At 38.7% G+C, this 16,952-nt stretch overlaps 1 protein-coding gene across 1 annotated transcript; it reads right to left on the minus strand.

Annotated features, from left to right (window-relative positions):
- Nucleotides 1-853: 853 nt before the first annotated feature.
- Tsen15 (tRNA splicing endonuclease subunit 15) lies at nucleotides 854-15,725 on the minus strand. The gene is made up of 5 exons (XM_051185967.1): nucleotides 15,538-15,725; nucleotides 12,817-12,898; nucleotides 12,410-12,545; nucleotides 1,884-2,025; nucleotides 854-1,409 (listed from the first exon to the last, which is right to left on the minus strand). The coding sequence occupies exons 1-5, from the start codon at nucleotides 15,664-15,666 to the stop codon at nucleotides 1,389-1,391; spliced, it is 510 nt and encodes a 169-aa protein (XP_051041924.1). The 5' UTR covers nucleotides 15,667-15,725; the 3' UTR covers nucleotides 854-1,388.
- Nucleotides 15,726-16,952: the final 1,227 nt, after the last annotated feature.

A 16,952-nucleotide genomic window follows, 5' to 3' on the forward strand; every position in this document is an offset into this window, starting at 1 on the left:
TGTTGGTCTTGTTACCCAGATTGACTCACTAATCTGACACTTAAGCTTCACATTTCCTTCTGAAAATGTAGATTCTTTACATGTGACCCAATGCAACCCTGTAGGAATTAAGGTGAGAATTCACACCTGAAGACTTGAGTCCAGAAACTACCACAGTGGAGTCACAGATGCACCTTCTTAAGCCTTTGGGGGCAGCAAAGGGAATCTGACACTGAACATTTTTCATCAAGAAAAGTCAAACTCAGAAATGGTCAAGGGAGTACAGATAACTGCAGACCAAGAGAACCCTGTTACACTCTGTCATACTTACAGCTTTTGTCATTTTTTTCCCCACTCCCGTTACTATTGCTTCCTAATCAGTCATGGGATCCAGTATAGGTAGAACTGGACCTGTGACTCACTTAACTGAGGAACAAGGCTTACATTACACAAGATAGCAAGTCCATCCTGCTGCATCTCTTGTTGGCTGTGCCGGGATAGTTCACATAACAAGGAGCAGAACACAGCCTCTACCATACCTGTAGAGGCCGAGAGTATCAAGAGGCATGGGAAGCTGCAGACAACCAGCTAAGGGAGGAAGTGGCTTCTCAGCTGGGAGTGTAGCCAACAAGCCCATGCCTAATTCACTGACCCATAAAAATGTTAAGCCAGTAGTGGTGGCCCATGCCTTTAATCCCAGCCTTCAGAAGGCAGAGGCAGGTGGATCTCTGTGAGTTTAAGGCCAATCTGGTCTGCAGAGTGAGTTCCAGGACAGTTAAAAATGTACACAGAACCCTGTCTCAAAAAATCAAAAACTTAAATAAAATGAAATAAATGTGCTTTTACAAGATGCTATTTTTAACATGCAATGACAGATGATTACTATAGGTTTTTTATTTTAAAACATTTTATTATAAAATACAAATAACAAATGAAATGTCGAGAGGAGACAGTTATCCATTCACTGCCCTGCCATCCTACTATAACCACAGTTAGTAATTTGATTGTCTACTTTTACAGCCGGGTGTGTCCTTTGCTTCCATGACCATTTTCTAATGCTCTTATGTCCAATTTTTCATTGTAGCATTTTCTCAGGTGCTATCCGTGGGTACCTGACCATTGACTCCAGGTGTGGGATGATAAGCATATACAGGTTCCCCCACACTGAACATATCCTTGGTATAAACCTGCATATAACTGTAATGTCTCTGATAAGAAAGCTCTAGGCTAACTACCCTATATTTGCAAGCAATATAGATTTTTCCACTTGAGAAGGTTTTATGCTGAAAGAAAGCTTATGGGTCATGACTAGCTAAGTCAAACCTGACTACCTCTGAGACATAAGATGAAGCAGATTGATGGCCCTCAAATCCAGTCTTTCACGAATGAAATCAGCATCAGGACAGATGTCATCTTCTGAGAGAAATATTCTGTAACACAAAGGAAGAGGATCAGAATGCACCTAGTAGAGTAAAATTAGAAAGATATTTCATATAACTATTCGAATTAGGCTGACAAATGTAGAGAGAGCATATGTCAAATATATATTAAAATGCTACTGACAACATCAAGTACCAGTATTTTATAAATAAGTGTTTTGATGAAAACTATTACTGGCCTTTGCATTTCACCTCAGTTACTCACTCAGATGCATGATGATGTCACAAAAACCACTCTGGAAAAGTAAGAATTTCTCCAAAGAGTAGGAAAATCAAATTATTTCTTCAAAAAAAAAAAAAAAAAAAAAAAAAAAGCTAGGAACATGCTGCATTGCATAAAACAGAGATAGTTTTCTGAGGAATAAAAAGCAAGCATTTTCTCCCTTGAAGTAGAAGCCAAGGGGCCTGATCCATGCCATGCTTTTCTCTTCCATCAGTTTTCCTGTCAGTTACTTCAAAACTGACCTGCGGGTCTGGCAGCATAAATCCATCTGTAAGTTTATAATAGACTATTGTGGAATCCGACTCCACTATGGCCAAAGTAAAAGACATCGGCAGTTCTGGGTCACCTTGCAATTTTCTAGATGCCTTCAAGATTTCCCTTATCCTGAAAATGAAGACAAAGTGTGTGTGAGACTCATAGTCATCCAGTTAATAATAGGATTAAGCAGTATAAATTGAGGACACTGCTAAGGCAATGTCTGAGACTCGAACATAAACATCTAAAGCTGTCTTCTCATTTAGAAAGACCTACCTACTCAGATTAAGTGTATCTGGAACTTAAAAATACAACACTAACAATGGTTTGTGCATCTAATGGCTAAGGACTACAGATGTTAATTTTTCAGTTCCCCAACTTGGGAACTTAGTGGAACAAAATGACACTCAGGTCTATTACTTTTAATAGCTAGTAGGGCTGGTGTGATGGAACACACCTGTACTCATAGCTTGGGGGGAAGGGAGGGCAGCGAGAGGAGGGGCACAGAAAATTAGCGATCATCCTGGTTTACACAGAATTTTAGGCCATCTGGGGCTTACACAGTGAGACCCTGTATCAAAATATCTGAAAAGCAATGACTAGATTATAATCAACATGTCCTCTTGTTTTCCACATATGGTTTACAACTACTATTTTTGAATGGTCACGTATTGGCCTAAATGTTCTCCTACTGCTGTTAGATTCTTCCAGTTTTTGTTAACTTGGGGCAGGCAAGGGGGACACAACATCAATAAAGATAGGCTGTAGGGAGCATCTGTCTGTATGTGGGCATTTCTCTTCATATATTTCTGGTTAGTCTTTCTACATATCAGAATTATTAAACCTAAAAGAGACAGTACTATGATTTTCATTGCATAGTTCAATAATAAACCAAGATTAAAAATAGGAAAAAAAAATTTAAATTTGATAATGGTAGCATTTCAGTTTGCTTGTCCTAGGAAATAATTCACCAAATCTGATTCTAGGTCTTCTAAGTAATACTAGTTTTTGTTAACTGCAAGCTAAAAATCCTTATTAACTACTCAAGAAGGAAGGGCTGTGGTAAAAAATTGGGTAAAAAAGTAACATCCCTGGACACTTTTTTAAACAAGTAAATAAAAAAAAATGATTAGCTAGCTTATCATAAAGCAAATAATTTCCAATGGTTAAGATATTGGAAGGTAGAAGGTTTATTAGCATATTAACTTCTACCATAGAAGAATATACAAATGGTCCATGACTGTAACTGCATGTTTGGTAAACATACTTACTATTATACAACAGTAAATGTCTCCTGCCAATTTTTCTATTTAAGTGACTGAATAACCCTGTCCTTTAAGGGTTTTTTGTCTTCAATTTAATAGGAGGGAAAACACACTACAGTCTTTTATACTAACAGTCTCAAGATTTCTGACACTGATTTCTAAACATTATTCTTTGACATCATTTCCCTGCTCAAAAATTAGTTTATTCTCCCCTTACTTTTTCTTTAAATTGTCATACATCCTGCTTTTTAAAATTATTTTATGTGTGTGAGTGCTTTGCCTACACATATGTCTGGTCTGTTACTCCTGTGTATGCTGTGCCCAGAGAGGCCAGAAAAAGGTGTTGGATCCTCTGGAACTAGTTACTGCTGGCCAACTGCCATGTGAGTACTGGGAACCAAACCCAGTCCCCGGTAAACTCAATAAATACTCCCATAACCACTAAGCCATCTCTCCAGCCCCTCATATTGTTTCTTACTATGCTATAAAGCTGGTGAATTAGTTTCAGGAATTCTTTAATAAAGACAATATTTTCCACAAACATTGCTGTAAATTGAAAATAGTGTACCCCTAAGTCCACATTAGATTATTTAAAGCTGAAATGAAGTGACCTTTAGCTAAGGGTCGCAAAGTCACAGAGCACAAGTATTACTAATAGTAACTATGCCAGCTTTCCTACCTTTAGAAAATATTTGATATCCATCCTTACCTCCACGGTTATTGCTAAAGTAAATAGTAACATTAATCTAAACTACAAAGGCATGCTGGCTATTAGTAGGAACATAAAAAATATTCACTTTTTGAAGTAGCCTTAAATCCAGGAACTTGACTTAGCTCTTAAAGGCATTCTACTTCTGTTGAATTGTATGACTGAGGTACAGGCCTGCTGATATGCAGTTTGGTACAGAGAGATTCAGGAGAAACCTTGGTGAGGACTTTGTTATTCTGCTAGATGGAATGTGTAACAAACCCATATCTAAATTAGTAGTTAAAGAAAAAAAGATAACATTTATAAGCTCGACTTTGAGTCAGTATTTTCTACCAAGATGAGAAAAAATAAAATAAAATAGACTAATAACTAAATAGCTAATTTTTTTAGTCATAAACATTTTCTGTCTTTTTTGTTTGTTTGTTTGTTTTGTTGAATTTTTGAGACAGGGTTTCTCTGTGTAACAGTCCTGGCTGTCCTGGAACTCAGCCTCCACCACCGGCAATTTTTTTTTTTTTTTTAATAACATATAAAATTTTAGCCAGGAGAATAGGTGGTGGTAAACACCTTTAATCCCAGTACTCAGGAGGCAGAAGCAGGTGGATCTCTGTGAGTTCAAGGCCAGCTGATCCACAGAGTGAGTTCCAGAACAGCCAAGGCTACACAGTTAGACCTTACCTTAATAAATATACAAATAAATGAATAAAAAAAAAATTCAACAGAAACTAGAAAAAGGGAAATGTTCTTATCATTATAAATGCCATGTATCAAAACTGTTTAGCTAATGCAGTTAGTAAAAGATAGCTTTCCCTTTAATATAGAACATGCTAAGACTTCAGCTTCTGTTGAGAAAAACTAAGACCAACAGAAGTGGGACAGCAGTGTGTGTGTGTGTGTGTGTGTGTGTAGGAGCATGCGTTCATGTGAGTGTGTGCATGTTGTGGGTGTCTGTGTGTTTTTCCTAAGGTAGTGGACAGTACATGGATTTTATATTTCATACTACAAATGAGGATAGAAATTTCCACTTCAGTCACTATTGTGCTCTGATTCTCAACTATTTATTTTCAGAATCTTAAACAGCAAACTATTTTCAGGCTTACCCCTAAGGTTAGAGAATTAACTCAGAGTTGTAAAGGAGGTTTTGTTTTCAGAGCTGAGGGAACTTACTGCCCAAATTAAATGAAAGTCCCTATTTCTGGGCTCTTGTTTATCCCTCTTGATGGGGAGTGTAGGAAAACTACCAGTACATCTTCATAGTGGATGGATAAAATGGTACCTAGCTGTTACCTGACCACATGTGGGCAAGCTTACAAAATGCCTTGTTCAAAGTCTTGTCTAGTCTACTCTGAACATGTATTTACTTGGAGCATCATCTTCCTAGTCAAGAATTTGTTTCTTTATGGTATAATGTATGAGCTCATAAAAATATTTACACTAACAGGCCATGCCACCTTAGTCTCGTGAAAGTCTATGTACAACAATGACGATTCTGAAGTTCTACTTTAGAGTCATACATGACTGGTAAGATGCACTGAAGGGTAACTTAATTTTTGATAATAAGAACTCTTATTTTAAAACCAGAGAACTCTACATCTGAACATGTCCTCTACACTAATAAGGGTTTCATTTTTTTCCACTCAGTGAAATCAAAGGGAGAAATTCTCAACTAAAGAAAAGGGTGTGTCAATAATAATCATAGCTGTTGATTATCAGTAACATTTGATGCTGATGGCAGACTTCCCCTTTTCGTAACTTCTTCACAGATGAACTCTATACGATGAAAAGGTGGTCTGGTTTTTAATAAATTGATATAACCAATTTGACAACCACCCTAAATAAAGACAAAGTTAACACTATGTGGCTAATGTCCCTAGATCAAGTTATTTATGCCTTTTCTATAAATCTCAAATTTGATTTTTCTCTAATGATATTAAAACAGAGACTGGAATCTTTAGAGATCTGCAGTGAGAACAAGCTGAAGAAAATATCACTCTTAACTAAAAATGTTGAAATAAAATGCACCATGAACTAAAACTCATATTAATTTCTATCCACAGAAGTATCTCCTGATCTCCTCAGTTGGCTACGCAAGGATATATATGGTGTAGTTCTACCTACAAAAGGCACTGATCCCTTCATCAGCCTCTTGCCTGAAATTCACTCAGAACCAGAAACACCAAAAAAGCTGTGTTCTTCCATGGACTCTGTCCTTAATAAAAGTTCCAGGGAGAACAGGCCACAGCTTTGGGAATCAGGCCAGAACTTCCCAATTTAAAAAAACAAAAACAAAAACAAAAACAAAAAACAAGGCAGCTGAACTCTCAGCAGATTTGCTGAAGAATCAAGTGCCTGTGTGCCTGTATGCCTGTGTGGTTATTCACCTCATTGGGAAGAAGTCATTCTGGAAGAAGGGGGAAAGGGTGAGAGAAAGAGAGTGAGAGAGAGGCAGGGTTGGGTTTCAGCAGCAAGCAGTGGGTCCCAACAGAGGCGGCATGAGGATTGTGTCTTGATTGCCAAGGAAGTCAAACTGTACAAGTCTTTTTTATCAGCTATTAGACCTCAGGCTTCGAATAAGAGTAGCCACTAAATAAACTTATAAAAATGCCATGCTTTCAAAAAGGACTGTTTTTAAAGCACAAAGTCATTATTCAAGAAAATAATGTAGCATTTAAGTATTAAATCTCAGCCAGATGAGGAGGTGCATGACTATAACACTAGTACTCAGGAGACTAAGGCAGGAGGACCATCGTGTGTATGTGGCCAGCCTGGGCTACAAAGTGAAAATCAAAGCAAGACCTGTCTTGAGAAAAAAATTAAGTCAAATAACTAACAAGAATTAGAAATGATGTAAAGACACGTAGTTCTTCTAACCTTTTATTTCCTAAGACAACACAAGGGGACAGAAGGTGAAAGGGCAAGATGCATACAGGTGAAAAAGAATACAATGAAAGGTAAGGAAAGCAAGGCATTGGTGAATTGCCTACACTGCAGTTACAGCAGGAAGATGGGGAATGCTGAGGCTCTGCAAATGAATGGTAGAATGCAGACATACTCTCCTCTCTCTCTCTCTGTCTCTCTCTCTCTTTCATAAACTTGAAAGGATATATGGTTAATATATAGCCTTACATTCTTTAGTGTGTTACCTATCAAGTCTCTGCCTCAGAAACCTAGTCACTCAGCAAATAAATACTGGCTTCTGTGTACCGGGCTAGGTACTGGGGTTAAAGCAATGGACAAAGTGAAGTCTCTGCTTCCATGGAACTTCCTTTCTAGTGAAAAAACACAGACAGTAAGTAAACAAGTAATACCAAACACACAATATGTGAGTGTCAGTTACTATCAAGTGTTACAATGCAACACCTCAGTGAGTCTAGGAGAAATGATAGCTCAGGCCACAGTGAGGAGGCTAGGCAGAAACAGGAAGGGCAGGAAGACACTGACAGATGCATTTTAGGGAGTAAAGTACTAGTGATCATTTGTCAAATTCCTTACTCTCTAATTCATGGAATATTGCTTCCAGGGAAGGTTCTTACTGTCTCTCTTCTCCCCTCCTCACCCACTACACATCTCTCCCTTGCTCTGCCCACAAACATATATGAACTCCAACACAAAATACAGAGCACACGTACTAGCTGTAGGCAGCTATTGCCTCTGCCATTACTAAGACCCAGTCACAACAACATTGTCATCATTTTCAGGTTTTCTTAGGCTCAATACTTTGCTTACATCATGACTTCTGCTAGAACCCTTCTCTACCTCAATGTTTGTGCTTCTTTCAAATGACTTATGCTCTAGGGAGTGTTCCCAGACTCCCTATCCCCTCCTATACCATCTACAGAGATTAGGTCTCATCCTCTGGTGAGGTGTCCTTGGTGTCCTAAGCACTGCAGGACTAGCCAGTCCAAGCAAACATGACTCTGGCAGGCCTTGCCCTTCTCCCCCATTTCCTCTGCCTTGCTAAGATCCATTAGATTACATTCCTTTAGCTAGCCACCGAGGACTGTTCCCTTATTTGACCACTTACCCCCTCCTGAGGTTGACTACCAAGGTCCACCTATGAAAGTATTGAATTCCAGCAAACAAAAGCCCAATTAAAATTACATACCTCATCCTAACACGGGCTTTCCCCTTTCTACCTTTATAAACCACCATTTTCCTATGGGCCACATCTGTCTCCTCTCTATCTAGAGGTAGACCTTTGTCCTTCCAGGACAAAACTCCCTGTCCCTTCTTCCTTATCCCCGCCCCCCCGCCCTTCTCCCTTGTCCTCTATCTCCTGTCTCTTACTCCCTGCCCTCTGTCCCTCTGGGGCAAATAAACCTCCTTTGTGCTGAGAACTTGGTCTTGAGGGTCCCAAGCTGATACTGATTCCTTATAGACACAGCTCTCAGTTCATTAAATCACACTGGGTATAATCTGTCCCTCTCAGCCCTGGACCCTGAGCATCTTGTAGGAAAGGTCTGTGATACTGTGTACCCTTGATCCCAGGCATCCAATATAAAGGAGAAAAATCATGAGCAATCTGAAATCTATCTCATCCTCTCCCCACAAGGTCTTTCTATTTTGCCTTTCAACAGCCTATAATTATATTCAAACTCATTTATATTCACTGTATTTAATGGTTAAAGAATAGTATAACTATATACATTTTTTATATTCTTAATACTTTAGTGTAAGAACAGTAAATAAAATTTTAATTTTTCCTATACAGCTCAGTGTTTTAAAGTATCAGCTCTTCTTCTCCCTGTAAATCCATTAATGCAACTGTCATATGAATAAATAATTTATCCATTTATATTGTGTGGGAGACTGCTGTGATATCTCGCTGGGACAACACTAATAGTTGATAAAGTACTTGTGTAGGTAATCATGTCTCTTAAAGAAAAATTACTATTGATGGTTTTTCAAAGGCTATGTAGAGAAAAGAACTGTAACAAAGAAGAAAAAGAACTACAATTCATGTGATTCAATGTAGGGAGAAAGAAAGTGCATTCTTCTGAGGATACCTTAGAATCCTGAACTTCATTTGAACAGAAAATAAGCTGAGGTGCCACCCATATGGACACACTATGTTAATTTGTGTGTCTGAAAATATGACAAACTATTTTACATATAGACCCTCAGCCATTTATGTATTCACATACCCTGTAATGGAATCTGCTTGTCTAGTGCAAGAGACTATGAAAACAAAGCCACCAGGTCCAAAGCCTGGGAAAATAAGTAGGAAATGGATGTAAAACAGTCTAGAAATCCTGAAAAATGTAGCCAGATATACAGTGACATTAAGAACTGATATGAAGAAGTACCCAGAACTATTACCTTTTAAGGAAGCAGCAAATATGCACTCTATAGCATAACGTAAAGAATGAGCCATGAAAGTACATCTGTCAGTTTGCCACTCAACACTCAAATAGTGAGACAGCTACTGAAATGGTTTAAACTGAAACAGTAGATTGTTGTTTGTCTACACTGACTGAGTGTTCTGTAACTACATTGTAGTTCATATAACTAGAGTTAGTAAGTGACAGCTGCCAAGCTTTACAAATTTGAAAACTTGGACCATATATAGGAGCTATCATTGTAAATACATATGAAACTGCATGCCAACAGACTGTTTATTCCTTTAGCTCTGTGGTTTAGTATGTTTCCCATTTCCCAACTAATATAACGTTATTTACAGTTTTGTTAGGAATATGAACATTAAGAACAGCAGTCTCAAGAAGCTAACCAGCATAGCTCCAGAAAGTGCCTCAACATGTTCTGTGATATGTGACACATTTCTAACAATAGGGGCCAGGCAGGCTATTCTTACAATAAAAATAGTATTCTTGATAATATGTCTCATTTGCTCACATTCCCACATAACTTCTTGAGTGGCAGTCAAAGGGGAAAGCAGCTTACTATAAAAGCAAGCATAGTGGTTACTTCTGTGAGAAGGAAAACTATTCCACACACTGGGAAGGAGTCTGAGAAGGCTTGAAAAGTTCTTGGTCATGGTTATGCGAGTTGGACATAGATATTTTATGATAACTCAAATTTGTAATTATGAGCTTATGTCATAATTACATATTACTATGCAATAATTCTATATCTGATTTCTGAAGCACAAGCATGCAGGCCTAAGTCTGATCCTCATAATTGCCATTAAAGAATAAAACACACCAAGCAATGGTGGCACACGCTTTGCACGCCTTTTATCCCAGCACTTGGGAAGCAGGGTCAAGGGAGGTAGATCTCTGAGTTCAAGGCCAGCCTGAACTACAGCAAGAGTTTCAGGACAGCCAGGGATATACAGAGAAATCCTATCTTAAAACAAACAAACAAACAAACAAACAAACAACAGATGCAAACAGGAGGGTATGTGCCTACAATCCTAGCACTGGTCCCTAGTCCTCAGTGGCCCACCAGCCTAACCTTCTCAGTTGAGTGCCAGGCCAGTAAAAGTCACAATAACCATTTATATAATCTACATTAATGTTTACTAATGATATACGGCATAGCTTCTTCTCCTGTATTGCCAGCTGAAGTCTAAACTGATAGCAATTCTTCAAGGACACCTCAGCAATAATGGTCACGAGGTAGGTATCAATGCTGTATGCCCCATCATTCCACCTCTGGGCTTCCACCTTAGGAAAACTCTCAAGCCTGAAACAAGGGCTGCCTATAAGGCTGCTCATTAGTGCAACATCCACAACTGCAGCAAAGTGAAAACAGTGAAAGCCTTCATGATCCAGAAAGAACCCCCAACACACACACTTCCCACCCCTAGCCATTCACCTGGCCCTTCACTCACTTAGGCAATCTTACCAAGCACTGACTAGATACCGCATGAGACAGCCACTGTTAGTGCTGTTCGGTTACTTGCAGATCCCCTGCCACTGTGGTTCTCAACCTTCCTAAAGCTGTGACCCTTTAACTCAGTTCTTCACATGTGGTGATCTCCAACCATAAAAAGGTATCGTTGCTGCTTCATAGCTGTAATTTTGCTGTTATGAATCATGATGTCAATATCTAATATGCAGGATATCTGATATGTGACCCCTGTGGAGGTAGCGACACACAGACTGAGAACATGGGGTTAATAGACTTCTCCTGCCCTAAGATCAAATGTTTATCAGTACTCCATTAGCATTGTTACTCAATTACCTAGTAATAAAGGATACAGACAGAATCCCCAAAACACATTCAAAGAAATATCTGAACAGAGGACAATTTTGTTATTACTCCATCCCACCCAATAATAACTAAACCAAAAAAAAAAATTATTTTCCAAATCAACATTTGATACTAGAATAAATATTTCTTTCAGGAAGATATCTTGATCAATATGCCATCCCCAACACATAACATTTGCTCAATAAATATATACTGAATGAAACTTTACTATTCTAAGCAATATTATCTGACAAATGGCATCCATATCATAATGAAATAAATAGTAGAAGTCAACAGAAAGAAAACAATGGCAAATATACAAACCCACTGAAATTTACTATGTTCTTGAATGAAAAAAGAGCTGCTGACAAAGTCAGGGAGGAGACTTTAAAATTTCTAGATTCAAATAAAAATGAAAACACAACTTAAAAGAACTGAGGGATATAGCAATTAGTTTAATTTAATTTAAGCTGTAAATGCTTAAATTAAAAAAAATAACTTAATGATGTACCTTAAGGTTTGAGAAACATAAGAAAAGCCAAACTCAAAACTAATAGATGGAAAAACAATAATGATGGAGCAAAAATCAATGAAATGGAAATAAAACATAGACTATCAAGGAACCAATGACACTAAGAGCTCATTCTTTAAAAACATAAAACAAATTAATCTGAGAACTAATCATTCTGGATATGAAAGGTTGATACTATGACTCATACTAATGAAATTCAGAGGCTCATGAAAATCTAGATTCCAATAAATTGGAAAACCTACAGATAGAAATACTGTCTACAAATAGAAATCAATAGAAATATTGTCTATCAAACTTAACAAACCTAATGGATACAAACAACTTAAACAGATCTATAAAGAGTAATGAGACTGAAGCAATAATCTCCCAACTGAAATAAAGCAAAAACTACAACATGGTTTCACAGCATGTGTGGAATTTAAGATAATAAGAGGTGATAAATGAGAACAAGCTGGAGAACTGTTGTAAATGAAGGCAAATGGTAGTTACTCATAGGAAAATGGGAGCTCTTTTCCCATTGTATCATTTTTTTTAAAACACTAAAATTTTTGGTACTCTTTTAAAAGTTAAAAAACAGACCTATACTTAGAATTCCAAGCAGGAAATATGCCTTAAGCTAGACACAAAGATGATTATAAAAGAAAGAACAGACACACGTGATCATAGTCAAATTAAGATGTTACTCATTTAAAACATACCTTAAAAACAGTAAGGAGAGGGTTTAAAAACGGAAACACCCAATAAAAGATTACGGATAAAAACATATAAAGAACTTATAAAAGTGAAGAAAAAAGAAATCACAAACCATTTAACAAGCAATGGATCTATTAAACTAATACTAAAAGTACTCACCTGTTATGGCTGAGGGAGGCAGAAATGGGTGTAGGAACCACAGTCTGTAGCCCCTCCCCCTCTATCTCAGTACCAAGGAGGCAGATGAGCTGTAGTTCTGGTATTCCTACACAGTTTACTTCATGCCAGCTTTTACCTGAAAAAAGGCATCAAGGATGCATTCAGTGAAACAAAAGATAAGCATTGAAACTTTGAATACTCAGTAAAGAAAACCATTCATAATATAACCTCTGATCTTTTCAACAACCTTGTAATTCCCAATGTAAATGAACAAAGAAGGGTAAAATTAACTGGAAACATTACTAGTAAATGAAAAATGTTTATTATATGTGAACAATGCTATATGACAACCAAATTTCCCAACCTCCCACACCCCAATAACAAAGCAATATAAACAAACAACTTACTCTCCATGAGATCCAAGTAAACCAAGAATGCTATATAAACTTGGGTGGCATCTCCTATATCTAATTCCATCATTTCTAAGTACTGAAAATCAAAACACAATTGTTAAGTAGAGAAGGAAAAAGCTCACGATTTTCTTTCATTTAACAAATATTTACTAAATGCATGCATATAAATATATGTATATAAGCTATATTCCAGATTTAATGGAAGTTAAAAGAAATGTAAGGTCTTATTTCTGCCTCTAAAAAAAATATCTACAATTGTTAAACACATGTATACAGCCTCCTTTGCAATATCCAAGACATTATCCTTATCAATCACAAAAATCTAAGAATGTTGAAGTCCCTTATATAAAATGAAAGAATGTTTGCATATAATCTACATAATCCAAGAGCTATATAATGTTTAGGAATAATGACAATAAAAGTTTGTATTATACATAGAGGAAATTTTTTTTCAAATATTTTCAACTCAAAACTAATAGCAGATTCTCCACATATGGAAAACTAGCTATGCTTCAGACTGTTAGGCAAATGACAGTTGTAAGACTGTATGAGTTATAAAACAATGCTAGAATGTTGGAGGGGACTGCCCAATGTTTCATGACATTTGGACACAAAAATATGAAGAGTAATGGTGTAATTATGGAAAGTGAGAATAAGCTACATATATTCAAGAGTCTATAAAAACACATATCCACCAGAATCAGAGAAAATTTAAATATGATTTTCATTGGGTTATGTTATGGGATGCCTCTATTTCTCTGATCTTTAATTTGCATACAGAAGAACTTCTACTAACTTTCTTAGCACTCCCACAAGTGGGAGTTATTTGAGGTTTAAGAAGCAAACAACTTCTTTCAGACTTGCTGCTTGTTATAGGAAAAATTCAGAAACCTACTTCCGCAGAGAAAGCCTTGAGCATCCAAACCTGTCAGTGGGCAGGTATATAAATGGAGCTGATGCATAGATATCTGCAGAACCTTGGTGGGAGAGGCAGGCCTGATGTCTCCTCCTCCTATCCGATGCATGGGTACACATACAAGTTGGACAGGAGGACTTTGTGTATCCCAAATCTCAAGAAGTGTGTGACAATGGTACTGAGACATAATTTTGGGTCAGGCTACAAGGTCTGTGTGACAAAGCCAAACATGTCAAGTACAGCAGACTTCTGACTCAAAGAAGAAAATAATAAGCTTGTAAATGAGAAAATCCAGTAACATCTTACTAAGCAGTCTTCAAATTAAGTAACTAAAGGGTATAACTGGAAAACACACATTTTTTTTTCTCTTTTATATCAATTTGCTGACCTTGGGGGGGGGAGGGGGAAACATCAACAGGAAGATTTGATAGTAGTTCTATACAGTCATTAGCTTCAAAGGGAAAAGACCCTGCAAATAAGGAAATTGTCTAAAGACACATCAGACCTAGATGCAGTTTTAAAAGATTACTAATAAATACTTTATATATAGAGTTTTGGTATGTCAAATATCTTACAAAAAATGTCCCTATGAGGTTAGATACTACTATCACCCCATTTTGCATTTTTGTTTGTCTGGTTTGTTTTGGTTTTTTGAGACAGGGTTTCTCTGTGCAGCTTTGGAGCCTATCCTGGAACTAGCTCTGTAGACCAGGCTATCCTCAAACTCAGAGATCCGCCTACCTCTGCCTTTGCCTCCTGAGTGTTGGGATTAAAGGTGTGTGAGCCACCACCACCCGGCTATCCCCTATTTTTAAATGAAGAGACTGTGATATACTGAAATAAGAAAAAAAAAAAAATGAAGCACAAGACACAATGAGATCAGCCAAGTCAAAACAAATCAAAGTTGGTGAGTAACAAAAATAAGATTCAAACTGGAGAAGGCTGAATTGGAATTTAAGTTCCTAGTCACTGTCTCTTCCTCTCTCCCCCATTACTATAAATTGTTAAATTTATAACATTTCCACGCTATTGTTTATGGAGAAGATGAATGGAAGAGAGCAAGAAAACACCAAGCTTCAAGAAGTAGGGAAAGGCTCGTATTTTCAGATTTTAACTTTCAAATATTTCCTCCCCTTGATTATTTTAGACGCTTATCTGAGTTCATAACGCAAAAGGAAAAGTTGCCATTTTATTAATGTACCAATCCAGTTCTCAAGATCCTTATGCAACCTGTATTTATTACCAGCATACTGCTTGTGGCTTTGCGGATACAAACCCACCAATTTCCCAGGCAGAGGCTAGCAACAGGCTATCCTTTTTTTCCTTGAGGCCAACACAGAAAAACTCGAAACGTGAAAAGCTCTGCCCTGTGCAAGAACACGTACTCAAAGTTTCAAATAAATCCGAAAAACTGAGTTTCTGTTCCCATATAGAATGAAGATGCACACGCTTTGGGCCTAAGACTACTACGTGTGATGGGCCTGTGGAGCCCTAGATCTCAGCCATAGCCCACAGATCGGCTAACCGTGGATTCAATCAGTTCATCCCAGAAAGGACTAGATAGGAAAACAGGTATTAGTGGAATGCTTATCAGAGGCCTCTGCATAGGAGCGGCTTTGACAGAGTGAGAGGCATGGTGTTAGTCATATAAACAAACAAAAATGATACTGCGGGCCATCTGCGGCCCTGCAGTCGGGCCGCCCCCGCCGGGTCGCCGGCGCGCGTCCTCCGCCGGACACGGCCCAGAGGAGCCGCTGTGAGGGCCGGGTCGGCGCCCGGCTGGCCTCGCGCCTCCTGACCTTAGGGTGTGTGCCCATCCACGCGTCCTCGGGAGCCCACGTGTGGGGGGTGGCGCCGCCAGCGCGAACGGGACCCGGGCCAAGGCCGCTACAGCCCGGGGTAGGCTCGGAATCGCCGCGCTCCTCCATGACGCCCGCGCAGAGAGCCCTGGTGTCCCGCGAAGCCCGCCGGCCAGAAGCCAAGCCCAGCGCGCCGCAGTTCCGCTTCCCGCCGCGCACTCTGGGCGGAGAGTGGGGCCACGCCCCCTGCCCGGGGGCTCTCGCACCTGCGCGCACGCGCTCTGGTCCCTCGCCCCTCGCTCCCATCCCAACCTCCACCACCACCTCTCCTCACCCGCTCCCTCGCCCTTTATATATTTATTTATTTTCTCCCAATCTGGGCATTAAGTCCGTATCCTCGCCCTAGAAATGAAGGATTCTATCCTGGTCTTAAATTTCTGAGAACAGGAAAAGGCCCCATTCAATTCCCTACCGTCCAAGTTTAAAATAAAAACATAGTTTTAGTGCGAGCTCACCTTTCAAGATTAGTAGAAACATAGGTGTAGATCGATTATTGACAACTAATGTAAACGTGTGACTTAAAAGCCAAAGATGAGTAGTAACTTTCCACTGATGAGTAGGGCATGGCAAGTGAGTGGATTGACCCTGAGTACAAAAGGGAGCTAGTGGAAGTTCCTGGCATATTGATGGAGGACAGCAGACTGAAGAGAAAATGGGTAGAAGCAAGAAATGGTTACAAAGCCACTATATCAAGCAGAACAAAAAGGCTTCCAAAATTAAAAGTACCAGGCAGGGTACTTCAGTACTTCAAAGCACAATGGATTAAGAATCTTGTGTTGTGGTAGCACACAACTTTAATCCGAGAACTCAGGAGGTAGAGACGGGGATCTCTGAGTTCAAGGCCAGCCTGTTCCACAGAGCAAGTTCCAGGATAGACAGGGCTACACAAAGAAACCCTGTCTTAAAGAAAAAGAACTTTGTACTGAAACAGACCTTTCAATGTGACAATTACATACATCAGCAATGAAGTGCAACCAAACATATTTTCAATGCAAGGAAATATCAAGAGTCAAAATTAGGCAAGGAAGAAAGGTAAATCCAAATGAGCATTCTATAGTGAAGGTTACAATTTCAGAAGTAAAGATTTTCAGTGGGCGATTTTTGAAAGCCAAAATGGAATTATGGAAGAAGAATTAGGTGAAGCTGAAGACAGTGCAATAGAAGTCAGGAAAAGTGAACAGCAGAGTGAAATTTTACTTTTATAAGGGGTGAATGCTTGTAAACCCAGTAGTCGGGAGGCTGAAACAGGAGAACTGTGAAACTGAGGTCAGCCCAGTTTATAGAGTGAGTTCTAGTGCAATCTGGGCTATGTAACCAAACCTTGCCACAATAAACAAACACACAGAGAATGAGTG

The sequence above is a fragment of the Phodopus roborovskii genome, unplaced genomic scaffold (assembly GCF_943737965.1).
Source record: "Phodopus roborovskii unplaced genomic scaffold, PHOROB, whole genome shotgun sequence".
NCBI classification, from domain to species: domain Eukaryota; kingdom Metazoa; phylum Chordata; class Mammalia; order Rodentia; family Cricetidae; genus Phodopus; species Phodopus roborovskii.